The 17,082-nt window shown below is 39.2% G+C and overlaps 1 protein-coding gene across 12 annotated transcripts in view; it reads right to left on the bottom strand.

Annotated features, from left to right (window-relative positions):
* dsx (transcription factor doublesex) overlaps positions 1–17,082 on the bottom strand; it is a 480,086-nt gene that overhangs the window by 361,096 nt on the left and 101,908 nt on the right. For 6 of the 12 annotated variants that reach the window (XM_073968073.1, XM_073968083.1, XM_073968035.1 and 3 more), the window contains one exon: positions 9,608–11,115. In XM_073968073.1, coding sequence (XP_073824174.1) covers positions 9,608–10,583 — 976 coding nt within the window. In that variant the 5' untranslated portion in view covers positions 10,584–11,115. The remainder of the gene's footprint in view (positions 1–9,607; positions 11,116–17,082) is intronic. The other 6 variants (XM_073968088.1, XM_073968097.1, XM_073968059.1 and 3 more) reach the window with 1 other exon arrangement.

Raw genomic sequence — 17,082 nt, 5'->3', positions numbered from 1 at the left:
GAAGACCAAAGGGGCTTCTAAAAGAAAAGCAAAGTGTCTTCTATAAAAAGACCAAAGTGTCAAGTGTCAAGAGGTCTTCTATGAGAAGGTCAAATAGTCTTCTAAACGAAGACCAAAGGGTCTTCTAAAAGAAGAACAATGTGTCTTCTATAAGAATACCAAAATCTCTTCTATAAGAAGACCAACGAGAGATCAATAAGATAATTAAAGGATCTTTTATAAGAATACCAAAGCGTTTTCTATAAGAAAGCAAAAGGGTCTTCTATAAGCAGGCAAAGTGTCTTCTACAAGAAGACAAAATAATTTCCTATAGAAAGGCAAAACGTTCTTCTATAAGAAGATCAATGGATCTTCTATAAGAAGACCAAAGGGTATTTTATAAGAGGACCAAAGGGTCTCCTATAAGAAAATCAGAGGGTCTTCTAAAAGAAAACCAAAGTGTCTTGTATAAAAATACCAACGTGCCTTCTACAAGAAAACCAAATAGTCTCCTATAGGAAGACCAAAGGGTCTTCTATAAGAAGACCAAAGTGTTTTCTATAAGTAGACCAAAAGGCCTCCCATAAGAAGACCAAAGGGTCTTCTAAAAGAAAACCAATGTGTCTTCTTTAAAAATACCAACGTGTCTTCTATAAAAAGACCAAAGTGTCTTCTAGAAGAAAACCAAAAAGTCTCCTGTAAGAAGATCAAATGGTCTTCTATAAGAAGATCAATGGATCTTCTATAAGAAGATCAATGGACCTTCTATAAGAAGATCAATGGACCTTCTATAAAAGATCAAACATGTTAGAGTCATTTTGTGCAAAAATAGCCCATCTAAACCCCATGTGTAATCGAAAGCCCAACAGGAACGACCCCACCGAAAACTCCCCTATTTTTTTTGAAATTTTGTCATGTAAAATTTTCTGCGGGGCGGATCCGGCTCGCCCGTTATTTGACCCGAAAAGTCAGATTTGAAGCCGCGTTAGAGCCGGTTCTACTGAACCGATTACCGCAAAGTTTCGTTTGAAAGCTTATGGAAATTCCTAACACATGGCGTCGTTATTTACGCGGCTTACTTCTTCACATATGCGCTTATATCATGATATTTCAAGAATGTTGAATCCTATTGAAAAGTCATAATTATCATTCTTAGAGACAATTTTGAAGCCTACAAATTTTACTTAAGTCGATTTCTGATAGGTCTTAGAGATTTTGAGAAAAATCAAAATAACTGAATATGGCCACCAAAAATTAACTTCAATCCTGAATAACTTCGTTTGCACACATGGGATCGATGGGGACTTTTAGGACGTTACTTCTAATGGCAAACCCTAGCTTTCCACCAAAATTCAGCTATGTGGGAATTTTTGCTATTTCCCCTTAAACGCACGTCTCTTTTGACTGGACAGGGGGACAAATGACTCGTCTTTGGAAATAAAAAGCTTCAATTTAAAATTCACAAATGCTAATTTGCAATATTGTACATATAATTAAGGGCTCCAAATCACGCACATTGTCTAGCAGCAACCACATCTAATATGCCTGATGATGTTAACGTAACGAGGTAATGAAACGATCGTTGCATAGCGGTTGATGTGTGTAGGACTTCGCTATATATAAATTTTTCAATATAATCTACTTAGGTCATATAGCTCGATTAATAATTAAATGAAAATACATTTTGTTTCTCTTTCAAAATAGTTTGGCTTAATTCCATTGTTGGTGTTTTAACATTTTATTAGTGAAGAAAAGTTGGCAATTTTATAACAGAAGCAAAAAAAATTCCCACAAAAGGCTTGTTTCCTTCTATAAAAGCGATTGCATGAATTTCACAAAGAAAAAATCCTTTGTTATGGAGGGTCCGATATCTTAAATGTTCAAACATCTTCTTATGTGTCATACAATCAGGCCTAATAGACGTTAAGTGCTACATTAAAATTTGCCTACGGCTGATTTTCGACACGACTGGCAATTAATTATGTTGTTAAAAAAATACATCGAAACAACCAGCAAAACAGAAAATTACTTTTTTGAACCTTCTAAAATTTAAATTTTTCATATGAAATGGAAATCTTAGATCTCATGCATGCTACGATGAATTTAACCCCCATTGATCATCGCATGCGATGAAGGAAAAGTGAAATGTTTAATGGTTAAACAATTCGTGGCGGAGGATTTGTAGCATCGAATGTTAACCTGTTAACATTTGCGGTGAAAATAATTTCACAGTTCGGTGATACAATTTGCAATAATTGTTTAGGGCAAACGTGCATGCATTAGTATGCATTAGGCCCATTAACATGTCATTCTGATGTTCTTACAAGCGAACTATAATTATTTGACATGTATTATGCCGGCATGTTTATACAAGGTACAAAGAAAAAAAAAACAAAAACGATTATCATCATTCTAAACTGTTGATTAAAATTTACTACAAAAAACACTTATCGTTACTACAGCGCTTACACATCGATATCTATCTACACTTCACTTACATATGTATCTATGTACATACACAGGTTTGGCTGATAAATATAATCTATAAAGCTATTCTTAGTTACTTTCCCATTATAGACAAATAATAGCCCAAAATGACCTGAGACGAACTTTTGGTGTAAAAAGAAACAAATCCATTATTCGCAAAATTCTTGTCACCTCTGTTTCACACTTTACATTAAGAAGGGTTGCAAAAAAATATGCCCAATCATTCACTGGAACTGGCACTTTTGCTTTCTGTCATATGAACAAATGTATGTATATGTATGAGATTATGTAACCCCGTTCACATTACCATAATGCCAGCATAATGTTGTACACACTCATACACCATCATTTAATGAAATCTAGAACTAAAAAGAAACCCTACAAAGTGCCAATGCTTACAATGATTGGCTAGCGAAAAAAATGTTGCGTCTATGCCTGGCTGACATTGGCAAATAATACCTTTGGCAGATTTAATTTCATTGCTTTAATGGCCATTTTTTACTTCGGCGTCTTCTTCGGAAGGCGTTACAAATTTAACCACAATTATAATGGAGTTGCTTGAAAAAACAACAACAAAACAATGAAATATTCCATAAATTTCTTTAGCTCTCTTTAGGGGCAAAATTACCGTCATTATTACAAGTTGTAACTATTACCTAATGATAGAGTATCAATCGAATGGGCTGGACCATTATTTGCTGGACAAAATTTATTGCAGTATAGTAAAGAACAAGTAAAAAAGTATCAGTCGACTTTGCCGACAGAGATATACCCTCAGCCTGTGTGAAATGAAACACTTTTTAAAAAAATATGTATTGTACAGGTTTGTAGAATCTTGTGTGTATGAACATGCCGACAAAAAAATGGTTTGGATTAAAGCTCAAACGTTTTGCTGGGAAAGTACATAAAGGAATGGACCGGCATAGTCCATTTTGGAAGTGGGTCTTGTTTTAGGGTCATATAGTTTAGGAGCTTTATATCAGGAAACATGGGATTGCCCACGAAAAACATAATATCGCTGTAAACGGGGCCACTAAAACTACCTTCCGTAAAAATTTCCAAAGGATCCTCGAACAGACCCTTAACAAGACAAATATGTTCAACATTTGTGTGGATTTTGCCACAAGGAGTGAACCGATAGGATCCACTTTGAACATAAACCGAGTTTGGGCAATATATGTGTTTCGAGATCAAAATTTTTCGTTCGAGAACTGTCGTGCGAACCTGCCAGCAAAACTCCGAAAAACTCGCTCGAATTCTACTCGCTAGTGAAATTCGAGCGACTTCGAACGGAAGACCTATGTTGACAGCCTTATATTAGCCCACTTTTGGTAGGTCATAATCGTCTGGTCTTGGGGGACATTAGGTCCTCGGAACGACCAGAGGGTTATAGCGCTGGCTGAACAGATAGATGATAGCTCTACGTTTTCCACGGTTAATGAGGACGGCCCTATCACAGTTCACCAGACATAACCATCGTGTCACCTGGTCTGACAATTGGCGTCACCTGTCAACCCGTCATTTCTCACCATCTCCCCATAATTGTCTCCATTAGCATACCGTACGATTTCATCACCTCTTAATGCCGCACTTTCATCAGTCATGGGAAAGTTAATTAGATAATAGTACCATAAATTTCGCTAATCACCGCTTTAGAGATATTCCCAACCATTCTGATGTGCGGGTAGTAGAGAGGACAGTCTGATAAATGTCCCAGCAGAGGCGAAGGGAATGAGCGTAATGAGCTTCGTCGCACCAATCCCTCTTACCCCACAGTCAGGGAGCTGACACTGGAAATTTAGCAGTATGATCGGTGAACATAAGCGGAAAAAGTGGCGAAATAACTTGAAGAGTTGAAACATTGGAGGCGGAATAAGTAAATTGTGGGCAATGGTTAAGGCACTCTCCCACCGTAAAAAGAACGAAGATAGAACCTCAGTCACGTTTGGCGACATTATGCGAAGAGGTGCCGAAGTTATTTAATCGACAGTTTGTCGAGCATCGCTGGAAAGACGAATAGAACAGTACTACGTCGCATTAGATCTCTTCCTGTCGAGGAGGAACCGCCACTAAAGATAATCTTGCAAATGCCATCAGGAACGCTAAAACATCCAAAGCGTTGAGCCCTGATGGAATCTTCATGGCAATGCTGAGGCAGCTGGATGAACCGGGAGTCGAGTATCTCACCAAAGTTCTCAACCTGTCGCTAGCCACCCACAGCGTATCTGAAGTATACAAAATGAGCTGGGTGAAAATGGGCTGAAGCCATGCTGCCCGATTTTGCTGCCCGTACCAAAAACTCTTGAGCCTTATTTCTTCCCAGCCCCAAAATATATCTATCCACTTACCGATCATCATGGGTTCCGTAAGCAGCTCAGCACGACAACAGCGCATATTACATATAACGCGATAGGTCGGTCTGTAGTAAGCTATGCGGCGTCAGGGTAGTCAACGAATATAAGGGCAGCGTGTTGGAAAAATATTCAAACCCATCATAGTGCTGCCCGACGGAGTGTCTCTTCATGTCTTACCAAATTGCCGATCATTACTATTCACGCCAAAACAAAATAGTAGTAGACTCTATGAGCAAAATCCGTGTGATAAGACCGTTCTCATGGTACTAGATTCGTAGGAAGCATTCCGTACGGATAGCTACCCCACCCAGCTTAACGACACCATCCTCCAACCGAGTTCGGGACGGTGGATGGATGTAGTATATTGGAACATGAAGATCCCCAAGGTGGGGTGATATATTTTCACTCAAGGAACCTGACAATATCTAAACCACACTTTTCACTACGTGGACAAAGGAGAGAGAGAGAGAGAGTAAGAATTTACGTCCACAAATAACTACAAAATGTTACAGGCCACATTCGACATCCTATTCAGATACTTCGAACTTGCCACAACCGTCTGCGATAAGCTAAGGTGGAGGAAAAGGATTCTCAAATCGCTAGCCAACAACACGAGAGAGATGCAGATAAGGTAATCTTGTTGACCAGATACTACAATAAACATGTCTGTGGTAAAGTATGCGACACCTGGATGGTTTGCTAATGGTCCAGTGGTACGCAGCGTAAGGAACTCCAAACCTGATGTCCTGAGAACTGCAACCGGGTGTCTTGTCATGTCGCCAAATGATCGTATGCATAAGAAGGGGAAATAATTCTTGGATGTTATGGAACTTGTCATACATGTCAACAACGTATTAATAGAGACGTTACTGGTAGACTAGTAAGGCAACATTTTCATGATTAATACAGAGAGATGTCGAAAGATACAAAGGATAATCTCTAGAACAACAAGCTTATACTACCTAAAATTGTTCCACAAACATTCCAGACGGGACAATGGAGACTTATCTCATATCTATGAGTGCACCCCGATTCATATTTTCTCAGTGATATGTGACCTGCTGTTTATCGCCGGGTCCGAACTGCGTGTCTTAAGACACCACATGTTCACATTTTCACATTCAGTTCACAGTTCACATTTTTAGGTTTTTTTTATGTTTTCACAGGTCCTATAGAAATGGGACTAACGAAAATGTTGTTGAGGAGTTTCACTGCTAGAACACTTTCTTTAGTCCCGTTTCGATAGGACTTGCCGCTTCCAAGCAAAATCCTGAAAAATTAAGTTAAACCTAAAATTGTGAATTTCGACCGCTGTTTATTTAGAAATCCCACAAGCGATTTTTTCTTCTTTTGGATTTTACTCATCTATGAAAATTGGTGTTTCAAAACCCGCAAAAACTTCCCAGGTGTAAGCGGTTTTCATTGAAAGTTAGTTAAGGGGCACCGTACTTAACATTGTTTTAAAAGAAGGCGACACAGTCAGTGCATTGTCCCAATTTGAATTTCTATATCTCAAATATGGTGACGTAGGGGATGGAAGATACCAAGGAACGGTCCTGACCGGTTTTAACTCTTTATAGAGAAGGTGCAGTCTTCGCATTGGCAGACGTACTTGAAAAGTACAAGGCCGATATAACTGCCATACAGGAAATACGATGGATTGGGAAAGGCGTCACAACAACACCTAAAGGTGACGCACTGTATTACAGCTACCATGACGTAAAGCATGAGTTTGGTTGCGGATTCGTAGTTAGTTGGAGGCTAAAACATCTGGTATCCAGCTTCACCCCAGTGAATGAAAGACTTGCTGCAATTCGAATAAAAGCTAAACTCTTCAACATCAGCTTTTTTTGCGCTCATGCTCCCACTGAAGAAAGGGACGAACAGACCAAAGATATATCTTACGAGCGCTTAGAAGAAACTTATGACCGTTGCCCTGACCATCACATTAAAATCATTCTAGGCGATTTTAATACCAAAATTGGAAAGGAAAATATCGTTGGCCCAACAGTCGGGAAATTCAGTCTCCACAGTGAAACATCTGACAATGGTATGAAGCTGATAGACTTTGCAGCTGCAAAAAACATGGTAGTTACCAGTACCAGATTTAATCATCTCGATATTCATAAAGGCACCTGGCTGTCTCCAGATCAGAAAACAAGAAACCAAATTGATCATGTTGTGATAGATGGAAGACATTCATCGAGCGTGTTGGATGTACGATCGTTCCGAGGCGCAAACATTGATTCGGACCACTACCTTGTTGCAGCAAAGGTACGCACCCGCTTAAACGTAGCAAACAAAGTACGAACAGACACAACACGAAAGTTAGACATCGGTAAGCTGCAATCACAACAGATAGCCACAGCATATACCACTCAACTAGCCCAATTGCTTAATCAGAGCACTCCTCATCCCGATAACATATCAGCGCAATGGCAAAGCATTGCCCACTCCATGCAAACAGCCGCAAAATCCATACTTGGATACCAGAGACCTCCACCAAGGAATCCGTGGTATGATCAGGAGTGTCGTGTTGCTACCGAAGAGAAAAATGCGGCATATTGGGATATTTTACAAACCATATCAACGCGTAGCGCACGAGAGAGATATCGGCAGAAAAGGAGAAACGTCTTTTCCGCAGGAAAAAGAGGGAGATGGAAAAGCGGGAGTGTGAAAAAATCGAGATGTACAGGAGTCAGAATGAAGTCCGAAAATTCTACCAAAGAGTGAAACATCAAACAGATGGCTTTGGTACAGGCACATCCAGCAAGGTAATTTGGTAACTGATACAGATAGTGTACTCAGGATATGGAATGAAAATTTTTCAAAACTGTTGGTATCCAATAGCAGCGAAGACGACGAAGATACCACAGTCCCAACAGAAGATTGAATTGAATGTATACCGCCCAGCCAAGATGAGGTAAAAACAGCAATAAATCGGCTAAATAATAATCAGGCAGCAGGAGCCGATGGCTTACCAGCCGAGCTGTTCAAAACCGGAGGCGACACGCTGATAAGGTGTATTCATCAGTTAGTTAGCACCATCTGGTAGGAAGAACGAGTACCCACGATTGGAATCTGAGTATCCTGTGCCCCGTCCACAAGAAGGGAGATAAGACTGTATGCTCTAACTAAAGGGCATAAGTCTACTCCCTATTGCCTACAAGATCGTGTCAGGGATATTGTGCGAACTACCATACCAATGCGGCTTTAGACCTGGCAAGTCCACCATTGACCAGATATTTACCCTGCGCCAAATCCTGTAGAAGACCCAAGAGATGCAGATCGACACCTACCATCTTTTTCTCGATTATAAAGCAGCCTTCGACAGCCCGCTGCGTTCAAAGGTATTCCAAGCCATGTCTGAATTTGGTATCCCCGCAAAGCTCATCCGGCTTTGTAAAATTACTTTAACAGACACGAGGTCCTCAGTTAAAATAGGGAAGAACCTCTCCGAAGAGTTTAGTACCAAAAGAGGTTTCAGACAAGGAGACAGCCTTTCGTGTGATCTCTTCAACATCCTGCTGGAAAAGGTTATACGAGAGGCAAACGTCAAAATAAGTGACACAATCTACACCAATAGTCACATGTTACTTGCTTATGCTGATGATATAGACATCATGGGCCGATCAGTAAAAGAAGTAACTGATACCTTTATGAAGGCCGAAGGAGAATCTGCTAAAGTGGGTCTGGCGGTAAACAGCGGGAAGACTAAGTTGATGGTGTCGACGCGCAAAGCGTCCATAGAGATCGGGCCAACTGTTGACGTTGGTTCCTATAATTTTGAGGTAGTAAAAGACTTCGTCTACCTCGGCACCTCCGTAAACACAACAAACGACATCAGTTGTGAAATAAAAAGAAGAATTGTATTGGCCAACAGATGCTACTTTGGTTTAAGTAAGCAGTTTAAAAACAAAGCCATTTCTCGTCAAACAAAAATAACGCTCTACAAAACACTGATACTACCCGTACTGATGTATGGCTCCGAAGCCTGGGTTCTTGCGCAAGCAGACATGGCAGTGCTTGGTGTGTTTGAGAGAAAAATTCTTCGAAAGATCTACGGACCAATCTGCGTTGACGGTGAATATCGACGTAGCATGAACCACGAGCTGTATCTGCTATACAACGACATCAATATAGTTAAACGTATCGAGATGCAGCGATTGCGTTGGCTAGGCCATATCATAAGAATGAGCGATGATGAACCCGCTAAAAAGGCGTATAAATACGGACCGCTTGGCGGTGCACGCAGAATTGGCAGGCCAAGGAATAGATGGCGCAAACAACAAACATCACTCCGGCGAATTTTTTTTTGTTTTTGATGAACATCTATGAACATTATAGCTTTAAAATCCGCAAAAGCTTCCTTGGTGTAAGCACCTTTCATTTAAAGTTAGTTAAGGCGCACCGTGCTACTCCTAGCATGAACCGATCCGGCAACATAGTCAGTCCAAATAGGAATAGAAAAAATTGCCACTGTCCTAATTAAGAGGACGGAAACGGTTACTTGATTATGGAATTCGAAGATCCGGATACAAAAGGCGGTTAAGACCAAGTTCTTTTAGACGGCGCCTGACGAATGGAGTAATAATTATTTGATCAAAACCTTTTCCAAACCTAGATCAAGATCGGTCCACTACATTATGTTAAGAAATATTTCTTCATGATTACACTTCAGTGGATCAAAACCTAGATGAAGATCGGTACACTCACTATATTATAGTATTAAAATTATTTGTTACTCTTACAAATTAAAATACAATACTCAATGCAAATAAACTTACCTATAGACATATCAGCACCATTCTGTTGTTGTTCTGGATTCGCCTTTCGATTTGATACCAATACCGGTACAGCCACACCGGAGGTTGATGACGGCGACGGCGATGATGAATCACATGAACTGTCGACAGATTGTGCGGTTGGTGGCACCGAAACTAAGTGGGGATGTGGATGATGATGGTGGTGGTGATGTTGTGTATGATCCGGTGGTGTGTGGTGTGGTGGAGCTGTGGAACTTGAGGCGGCACTACTGCTCCTGGCCATGCCATTCATGGCAGAGGAACTGGAAGCGGCGCCGCCGCCACCACCACTTGAACAACCACCTCCACCATTTGAACCAGGAGCAGATCCACTGCCACCACTACCTCCTCCGCCACCCCCACCGCCTCCTCCTCCTCCGCCACCATTAGCGCTGTGATCACTGTGTGGCGGTGAACGTATTGTGGGAATAGCAGCAGCAGCAATATGATGAGCGGGTACCGGACCAACACCAACTCCAGCAGCTGCTGCCGCTGCCACTGCTGAGGCATCCACCAAATGTGGGTGGGGATGATGCGGATGGTGATGCAGCTGCTGTATATGATGCGGCAAGGCATGATGATGATGGGCATGGTGGGCATTTAACAATGCCGTCGGTGGATGTACGACCGGCGGCACTTCATGCATTTGCAGGATGCGGGCCTCATCCTGTTGCTGGGCCCGTCTCAGTGCCGTCTGCATGGCCATGACCCGCTGGCGATCTGCTGTCAGACGGCATTTCTCACAATTACAAAAACGAAATTTGCAATAACGTTTGTGGCCCTTCAATTTGATTTTCAGGCCATGATTATGGCAGCGGGCACAATTCGGCTTGGTTCGTGGGGCGCCAGTGCTGCCACTAGAGCTGGAAGCACCACCGCAAATGTCATGCTTCGAATCGTGCATGTCCGTATCGGACATTGTGTCGCTGCTGTTCCAAGCGCTGTCCTCAGAAACCATTCAAAATGTTGAATTGGGCAACAAGGTGCTGACGAAAAAAGCAAAAAGCCAAGGAGATGACAGTTTTCTTTTACTTTACCAAAACAGAAGCTTCGGTGGGTTGTTGACAAACAGTTTGTTATCTCAATTTAGAAATGAGATTGGATTGATTTGCGATAAAATTGTGAGTATTCAAAATTCAAAACTTTGTGAATTTAGGTTAAGTGATTGTCTGTTTAGATTTTGTTTATGCCTAGAAGATCAATGCAAGAATCGTCGATTATGGCTCATCCATTATTGTGATTTCCTTCTTTTGTTTTTGTTTGCATTTCTGTTTTCAATTTCAATGAAAAAGATTTTGATTTGTTGTTTCTTTTGTATTCTTTCAAATTTCACATTTAGTTTAATTGGTTAATTGCCACACCGGTCACCGAGGTATTTCAACTTTGCAGAGATTGACGTTGTCGCGGTCGTCGTGCAAGTGTTTTGTAATATCAATTTGAATCTTTGTTGCTAAATCACATCAAATTTTGTTATTTTTAGAAAGGAACTGCTGCAACGATAGAAAAGAAAAATAAATCGAATTAAAATCAAAAATAAATTCTTTATAGAAAAAATATTTGATATGTATTATGTATGTGTGTACTTTGTCGCATAAAAGAAAACATTTGTGGCAACAAATTTAAAAATATTTAAATTAAATTGAAAGCAAATGTTTGAAATAATATAAAACATACGGGATAATATACATATGTGCATATGAATAATTACGGAGAAAATAATCTTGGTAATGTCAAAGAACTTTGCAGAATATTACAGAACAACGCATCTTGAACATTTGCTTAATTATATACAATGAATATATGTAGGTCTCTAGCTACGCCCGTGTTCATTAAAATTAAAAAAGAAGCTTTTTTCCTTAGAAATTCACACAAAAGAAACCCTCGAACATTACTCATTACCCTGCTTGACAAAATTATTTCGATGTCTGCTTCGGCACTTTGATTGTTTCCCACAGCATTAAATTTGCGCACAAATTGACCATTGCGTACATATTTTTTGCCAACAAATTGCAAATTTTCTAAATTAGCCGGTGCCTTTCATTAAACTGTCTAGCAATGCGTTTCTACAGACGGACACCCACTCATCACTTAAGATACTTTTTTCTTTTTTTGTTGACAATAGGTCTGTACGATAACACTAAAATGTTTACAAATTTTTACAAACTTTTACAAAATCAGGATCGATAACAAACTTGTTCAGTAAAAGAGAAATGAGGAGTACTTGCAAATACTTTTTACTTTCGAAGTTATCGAACTGACCTAATAAATAAAGTATAAATAAAGTCCAACTTGGCTGACGTAGGGGATAAAAGATACCAAGCAACTGGGAAATGTACTTAAAAAGTACAAGGCCGATATAACTGCCATACAGGAAATACGATGGATTGGGAAAGACGTCACAACAACACCTAAAAGTGGCGTACTCTTTTATAGCTGTCATGACTGTCATGACAATTGAACGATTCATTGAAAAGAGCGTACGAACTAGATCTGTCGATAAAGTTCAGTAGTTCACTGAGCACTGACCGAAAGATAAAAGTACGATCAACGAAGGAACGGTTAAACAGCGAACGATTCAGTACATCATTCACGTATCAAAATGTGACGCCGTCGTCAGAGTTAACTGATGCCTTTTGTAAAGGTAATAGTTTAGTTTAAAAAATTCCAAATTTGTTTTTTAATCACACCAAACCTATTTTCGCTGCTGAGTTCTTAAAAATATTCTTCTCTTGTTTGATCATTTTCGGTATAAATATGTGTTTGTATACAAATGAACGAACTTGCAAGCGAACGAGTCAGAGCAGGTGAACGATAGAACGAAAAGACAGCTGACTGACAGAGCTTTTCGACGAACGATTGAACTACTGAACTAAAAGAACGAACAAGTTCGTTGAAAAGAGCTGAACTAGAAAGAGCGATCAGCTAAAAGAGCTAAAAAGTACAACTCTAGTCATGACACAAAGCATGAGTTTGGTTGCGGATTTTGTAGTTGTTCGCAGGTTAAACATCTATTCTCCAGCTTTGTCCCAGTTAATGAATAACTTGCTACAATATGTACATCGAGCGTGTTGGATGTACTATCGTTCCGAGGAGCAAACATAGACTATGACCACTACTTTGTTGCAGCAAAGGTACGTACCCGTCTAAACGTTGCAAATAAAGCACGAACAGGCCCAACGCGAAAGTTGAATATCGGTAAGCTGCAAACACAAAAGATAGCCACCGCATATTCCTCTCAACTAGGCCAATTGCTTAATGAAAGTACTCTTCCTCCCGATAACATATCAGCACAATGGCAAATTATTGCCCACACCATGCAAACAGCCGCAAAATCCAGAGACCTTTACCAAGGAACCCATGGTCTGATCAGGAGTGTCGTACTGCTACCGCAGAGGAAAATGTGGCATATAAGGCTACTCTACAATCAGTAGCAATGCGTAGCTCATGAGGGAGGTATCTGGAGAAAAGGAGAGAAGAGAAGTGTCATTTTGTCGGTAACCAAAAAAATGAGTTACAGAATCGAACAACAGGTTAGAATATGGACTATATGTGTCAACTCCTTCGGATACCTCCCACACGAAATGTCGAAAAAGTGCAGGTTTGGACCTACTCTCGAATCGTTTTAATTTTTCTTCCAACAGGTTACACTCAAGGCCCCTATTACGATACTACAAGTTTTTTTTTGAGTGACAAGTCCATACTTCTTGATAAAATTACTCGAAATCTGTAAAAAAACAATGCAGCAAGTGTAGTGGCTATTACGCACGACAATTTTCGAACCGAATACTGCGTTGGTCCACACTTAGCTTATCGTAATATTTTTTCGAATATTTATTTGTTTTTTTTTTATTTACTAGGAAAGTTCCCGCTACTTCGTATGCGGAAATGATATAAAAACAAATAAAATATGTTTAATATGGATATGGCGAACACTGACAATTTTGTTGTACTAATATATATAATATAATTTTTCCACAAACATTCCGTAAGGGAAAAGGTGAGACTTCATCCGAGTCCGAACGGTGTGTCCTAAAGACACCACTTTTAGAGAAGTTTTAAATGGCTGAAAAACTCAGGAAATGTCGCCAACATCACTTAAGGGTATTTTGCCACCGTTCTCTCCAGATTCCAACTATGTATTTTCGTTCACCAATTCCAAATTGTACCAAACTTAGTACCATTTAGTACTCTTCGTGCCCATACGTGCGATTTTCCAAAACTACCCCAATCCTTCACTATAACAAATCCAAATTCTACCAAATTTTTTATTTTTCGTACCTATAAGTACGAATTTTCAAAACTTTCTCAATCCAGCAAGCCTACCTAATCTTAATTCCAAATTCCAAATTTCAGGTTTCCAGCTCTACCCTTTCACCCAAATCCATACCCATAAAACTTCCTCAATCCTACACTCCAACAGTAATCTTAATTCCAAATTACAGCTCCATCCGTTCACTAAGATCTAAATTGTAACAAATTTAGTACTTTCCGTGCTCATAAATACGAATTTCGTAAACTTCCTCAATCCTACACTCCAAAAGTAATCTTAGTTCCACATTTCAGGATTCCACCCAAACCCAAAATGTACCCATAAGTACTAACTTCCAAAGCCATTTCCTTATATCAACACCACTTCCCAACCTTGATTCCCATACCAAATTTGAAGGTTGTAGTTATATCCGTTCAAAATATTCTATTGGTAGTAAATAGGTCGATTTTCCAAAAACACTTTGCTCAACTCTCCATCAGTGACCTTCCTTCCACATTTCACAATTCTAGAACCGTTTAGTACTTTTCGTACGCTTCTATGACGAATTTCCAAAAAGCCAGTTTTGTCTCAACTTTCTAGCTTTAGCGTTTTCGTCTGGGCGTTGTTATGTCAGTCACTCACTCATCACTAGACATCGGATTTTAGCATGTTTTTTATTTCTTTTCCGATTGGACTCAAATTTTGGATCTAGGCGTTTTGAGGGTCAATTTTTCGATATTTGGGGTAATATCAAAAACATGCAAAAAACATACAAAAAATATGCAAAATATATGCAAAAAATATGCAAAATGTGCAAAAAATATGCTAAATATGCAAGTGTTTTTTTGTTTTTTTTTTTTACGAAAATCGTCAATTAAATTTGGAAAATCATCAAAAAAAAAGAGTTCTAAATCAAGTTTTTTTTGCCGTTTAACATAGTTTTTTTTTGCAAATTATTATGTTATTGAGACTCTCCAGATATTCCGCCGCAGCAATAAATCTGGACTAATAAGACTTAAATCAGTTTTCACAAAGTGAGAAAATGTCAAATAATCCAGCATTCCTATTACAACATAAGTTGCTTCCTATACAAATGTAGGTAATGGAAAAATTTCAAAAAACTCAATCAGAAATGTTAAAATCAACGTGTCCAAATATGGTGATAGTTTCTACTCGGCCAAAATTGTCTAGCAGAAAAACAAAGGAGCTAGAATTACTCATCGCGATTTTTGTTTAGATAAAAGCGGAATTTTTTCTAGTTTTTGGAAAAAGGGTTCGTTTTTTAGCACAAAATTGGGAAAAAGTACTAGAGAACCATGGAATATAACTATAAATAGAAGTATACGTTTTGAATATCCACATTAGGGTTATGACTTTTTTACAACCTTATATCCCTGTATCATAGCGTGATGAGTTTCGCCATAAGATTACATAAAATCATAATTATAAAGTGATTCGGTGGAAAAACCTCACTCAGAAAATGATTTTAAATTTATGGACAATTTTTTGAAGTCACTGTAAGCAGATATACAATTGAAAATAAACTTTAGAGTCACATGAGATAATTAAACTGACATAACATTTATTTCTCACTAATTTTCTTCAATTCTGAGAATCGTTTATTTAAAGACCCAGCAAAAATTTGGATCCATTAGTCATTACGTAACCCATTACAAAGTAATGTAAACAAGCTTCTTTTCCTATTACAAGTAATCTGAAAAGTAATGGGATACTTCTTAAAAAACTTACAAGGCAAACCTACTAACTTTGCTCCTCACTAAGTAATGAGGACGGTGGCACAGTGAGTGTGTGTCCGACTATAAATCCTAGGGTTGTGTGTTCAACGCTCACTGTCGGCACGCGAGTTTTTATACCCTCCACCATAGGATGGGGGTATATTAAGTTTGTCACTACTCGAAATAATCATTGTAGACCCCACAAAGTATATATGTATATTCTTGATCAGAGTGCAATTCTACATCGATATAGCCATGTCCGTCCGTCTGTCCGTCTGTGGAAATCACTCTAGCGTCCGAACGGATTGACGTAGGTTGATGAAACTTTGGGAAAATATATAATATGTACGTATTGAAAGCGGGCTATGTAGGTCCACGCTTTCGTATAGCCCCCATACAAAATGACGCGTGACGCGTCGTCGTTTTAAGGAATTTTTAAGAGATTTGTCCCATTTTACCACCGAAATGGTTGTAATTTGGTACTTTGTGTCTCCAGAGGCCAAAAAACATTCCTACCAAAGTTGGGTTATATAGGTCCACGTTTTGGTATAGCCCCCATATAAGGCACCATATAAAGTACGCGTCATTTTAGTATATTTTGAATGTATTAGACCCATTTGACCACAGAATTGGTGGTAATTTGGTATTTTATGTCTCCAGAGGCCAAAAAACATTCCTACCAAAGTTGGGTTATATAGGTCCACGTTTTGGTATAGCCCCCATATAAGGCACCATATAAAGTACGCGTCGTTTTAATATATTTTGAACGTTTAGACCCATTTGACCGCGGAATTGGTTGTAATTTGGTACTTTGTGTCTTCAGAGGCCAGAAAACATTCCTACCAAAGTTGGGTTATATAGGTCCACGTTTTGGTATAGCCCCCACATAAGGCCCCTTATAAAGTACGCGTCATTTTAATATATTTTGAATGTATCCGACCCATTTGACCAGAAAATCGGTTGTAACATTGTATTTGTGTTTCCAGAGGCTAAGAAACATTTCTACCATAAAATTTTTATATAAGTCCACGTGTTGATATAGCCCCCATAATACGATATCTCCCGATTTTAGATATTTTGTAGGTTTTAGCCTCATTACCACTCCGAGATGGCTGAAATTTGGTATTTAGTCTTCTTTAGGCTTATAAAACTTTCCCCCAGAAATTTTTAGGTATATATCTACGCCATCATATAGCCCCCATAGAACGGTATCTTCCGGATTTCGGTTTTTTGAAGGTTGTGGTCACATTAATCCACCGAAATGGCTGAAATTTGTGGTGGAGGGTATAAAAAGTTCGGCCCGGCCGAACTTAACGCTTTTCTTACTTGTTTTAATTAAAAAATAACAGTTCGTGGTGCACATGTGCACTGCACATTTAAGTTCTTAAGCAACCCTTAATGTTCGTGTGCGTGGCATAGTATGTAGTGTCTTTGGCTAGAAATCAGAGGGTTCGTTCAACTCGCACAGCGAG

This window comes from Musca autumnalis, unplaced genomic scaffold (genome assembly GCF_047663935.1).
Source record: "Musca autumnalis isolate F117 unplaced genomic scaffold, ASM4766393v1 scaffold_1, whole genome shotgun sequence".
In the NCBI taxonomy this organism is placed as follows: domain Eukaryota; kingdom Metazoa; phylum Arthropoda; class Insecta; order Diptera; family Muscidae; genus Musca; species Musca autumnalis.
Note: the sequence above shows the minus strand (reverse complement) of the source record. Positions and strands in the feature narration are given on the sequence as shown.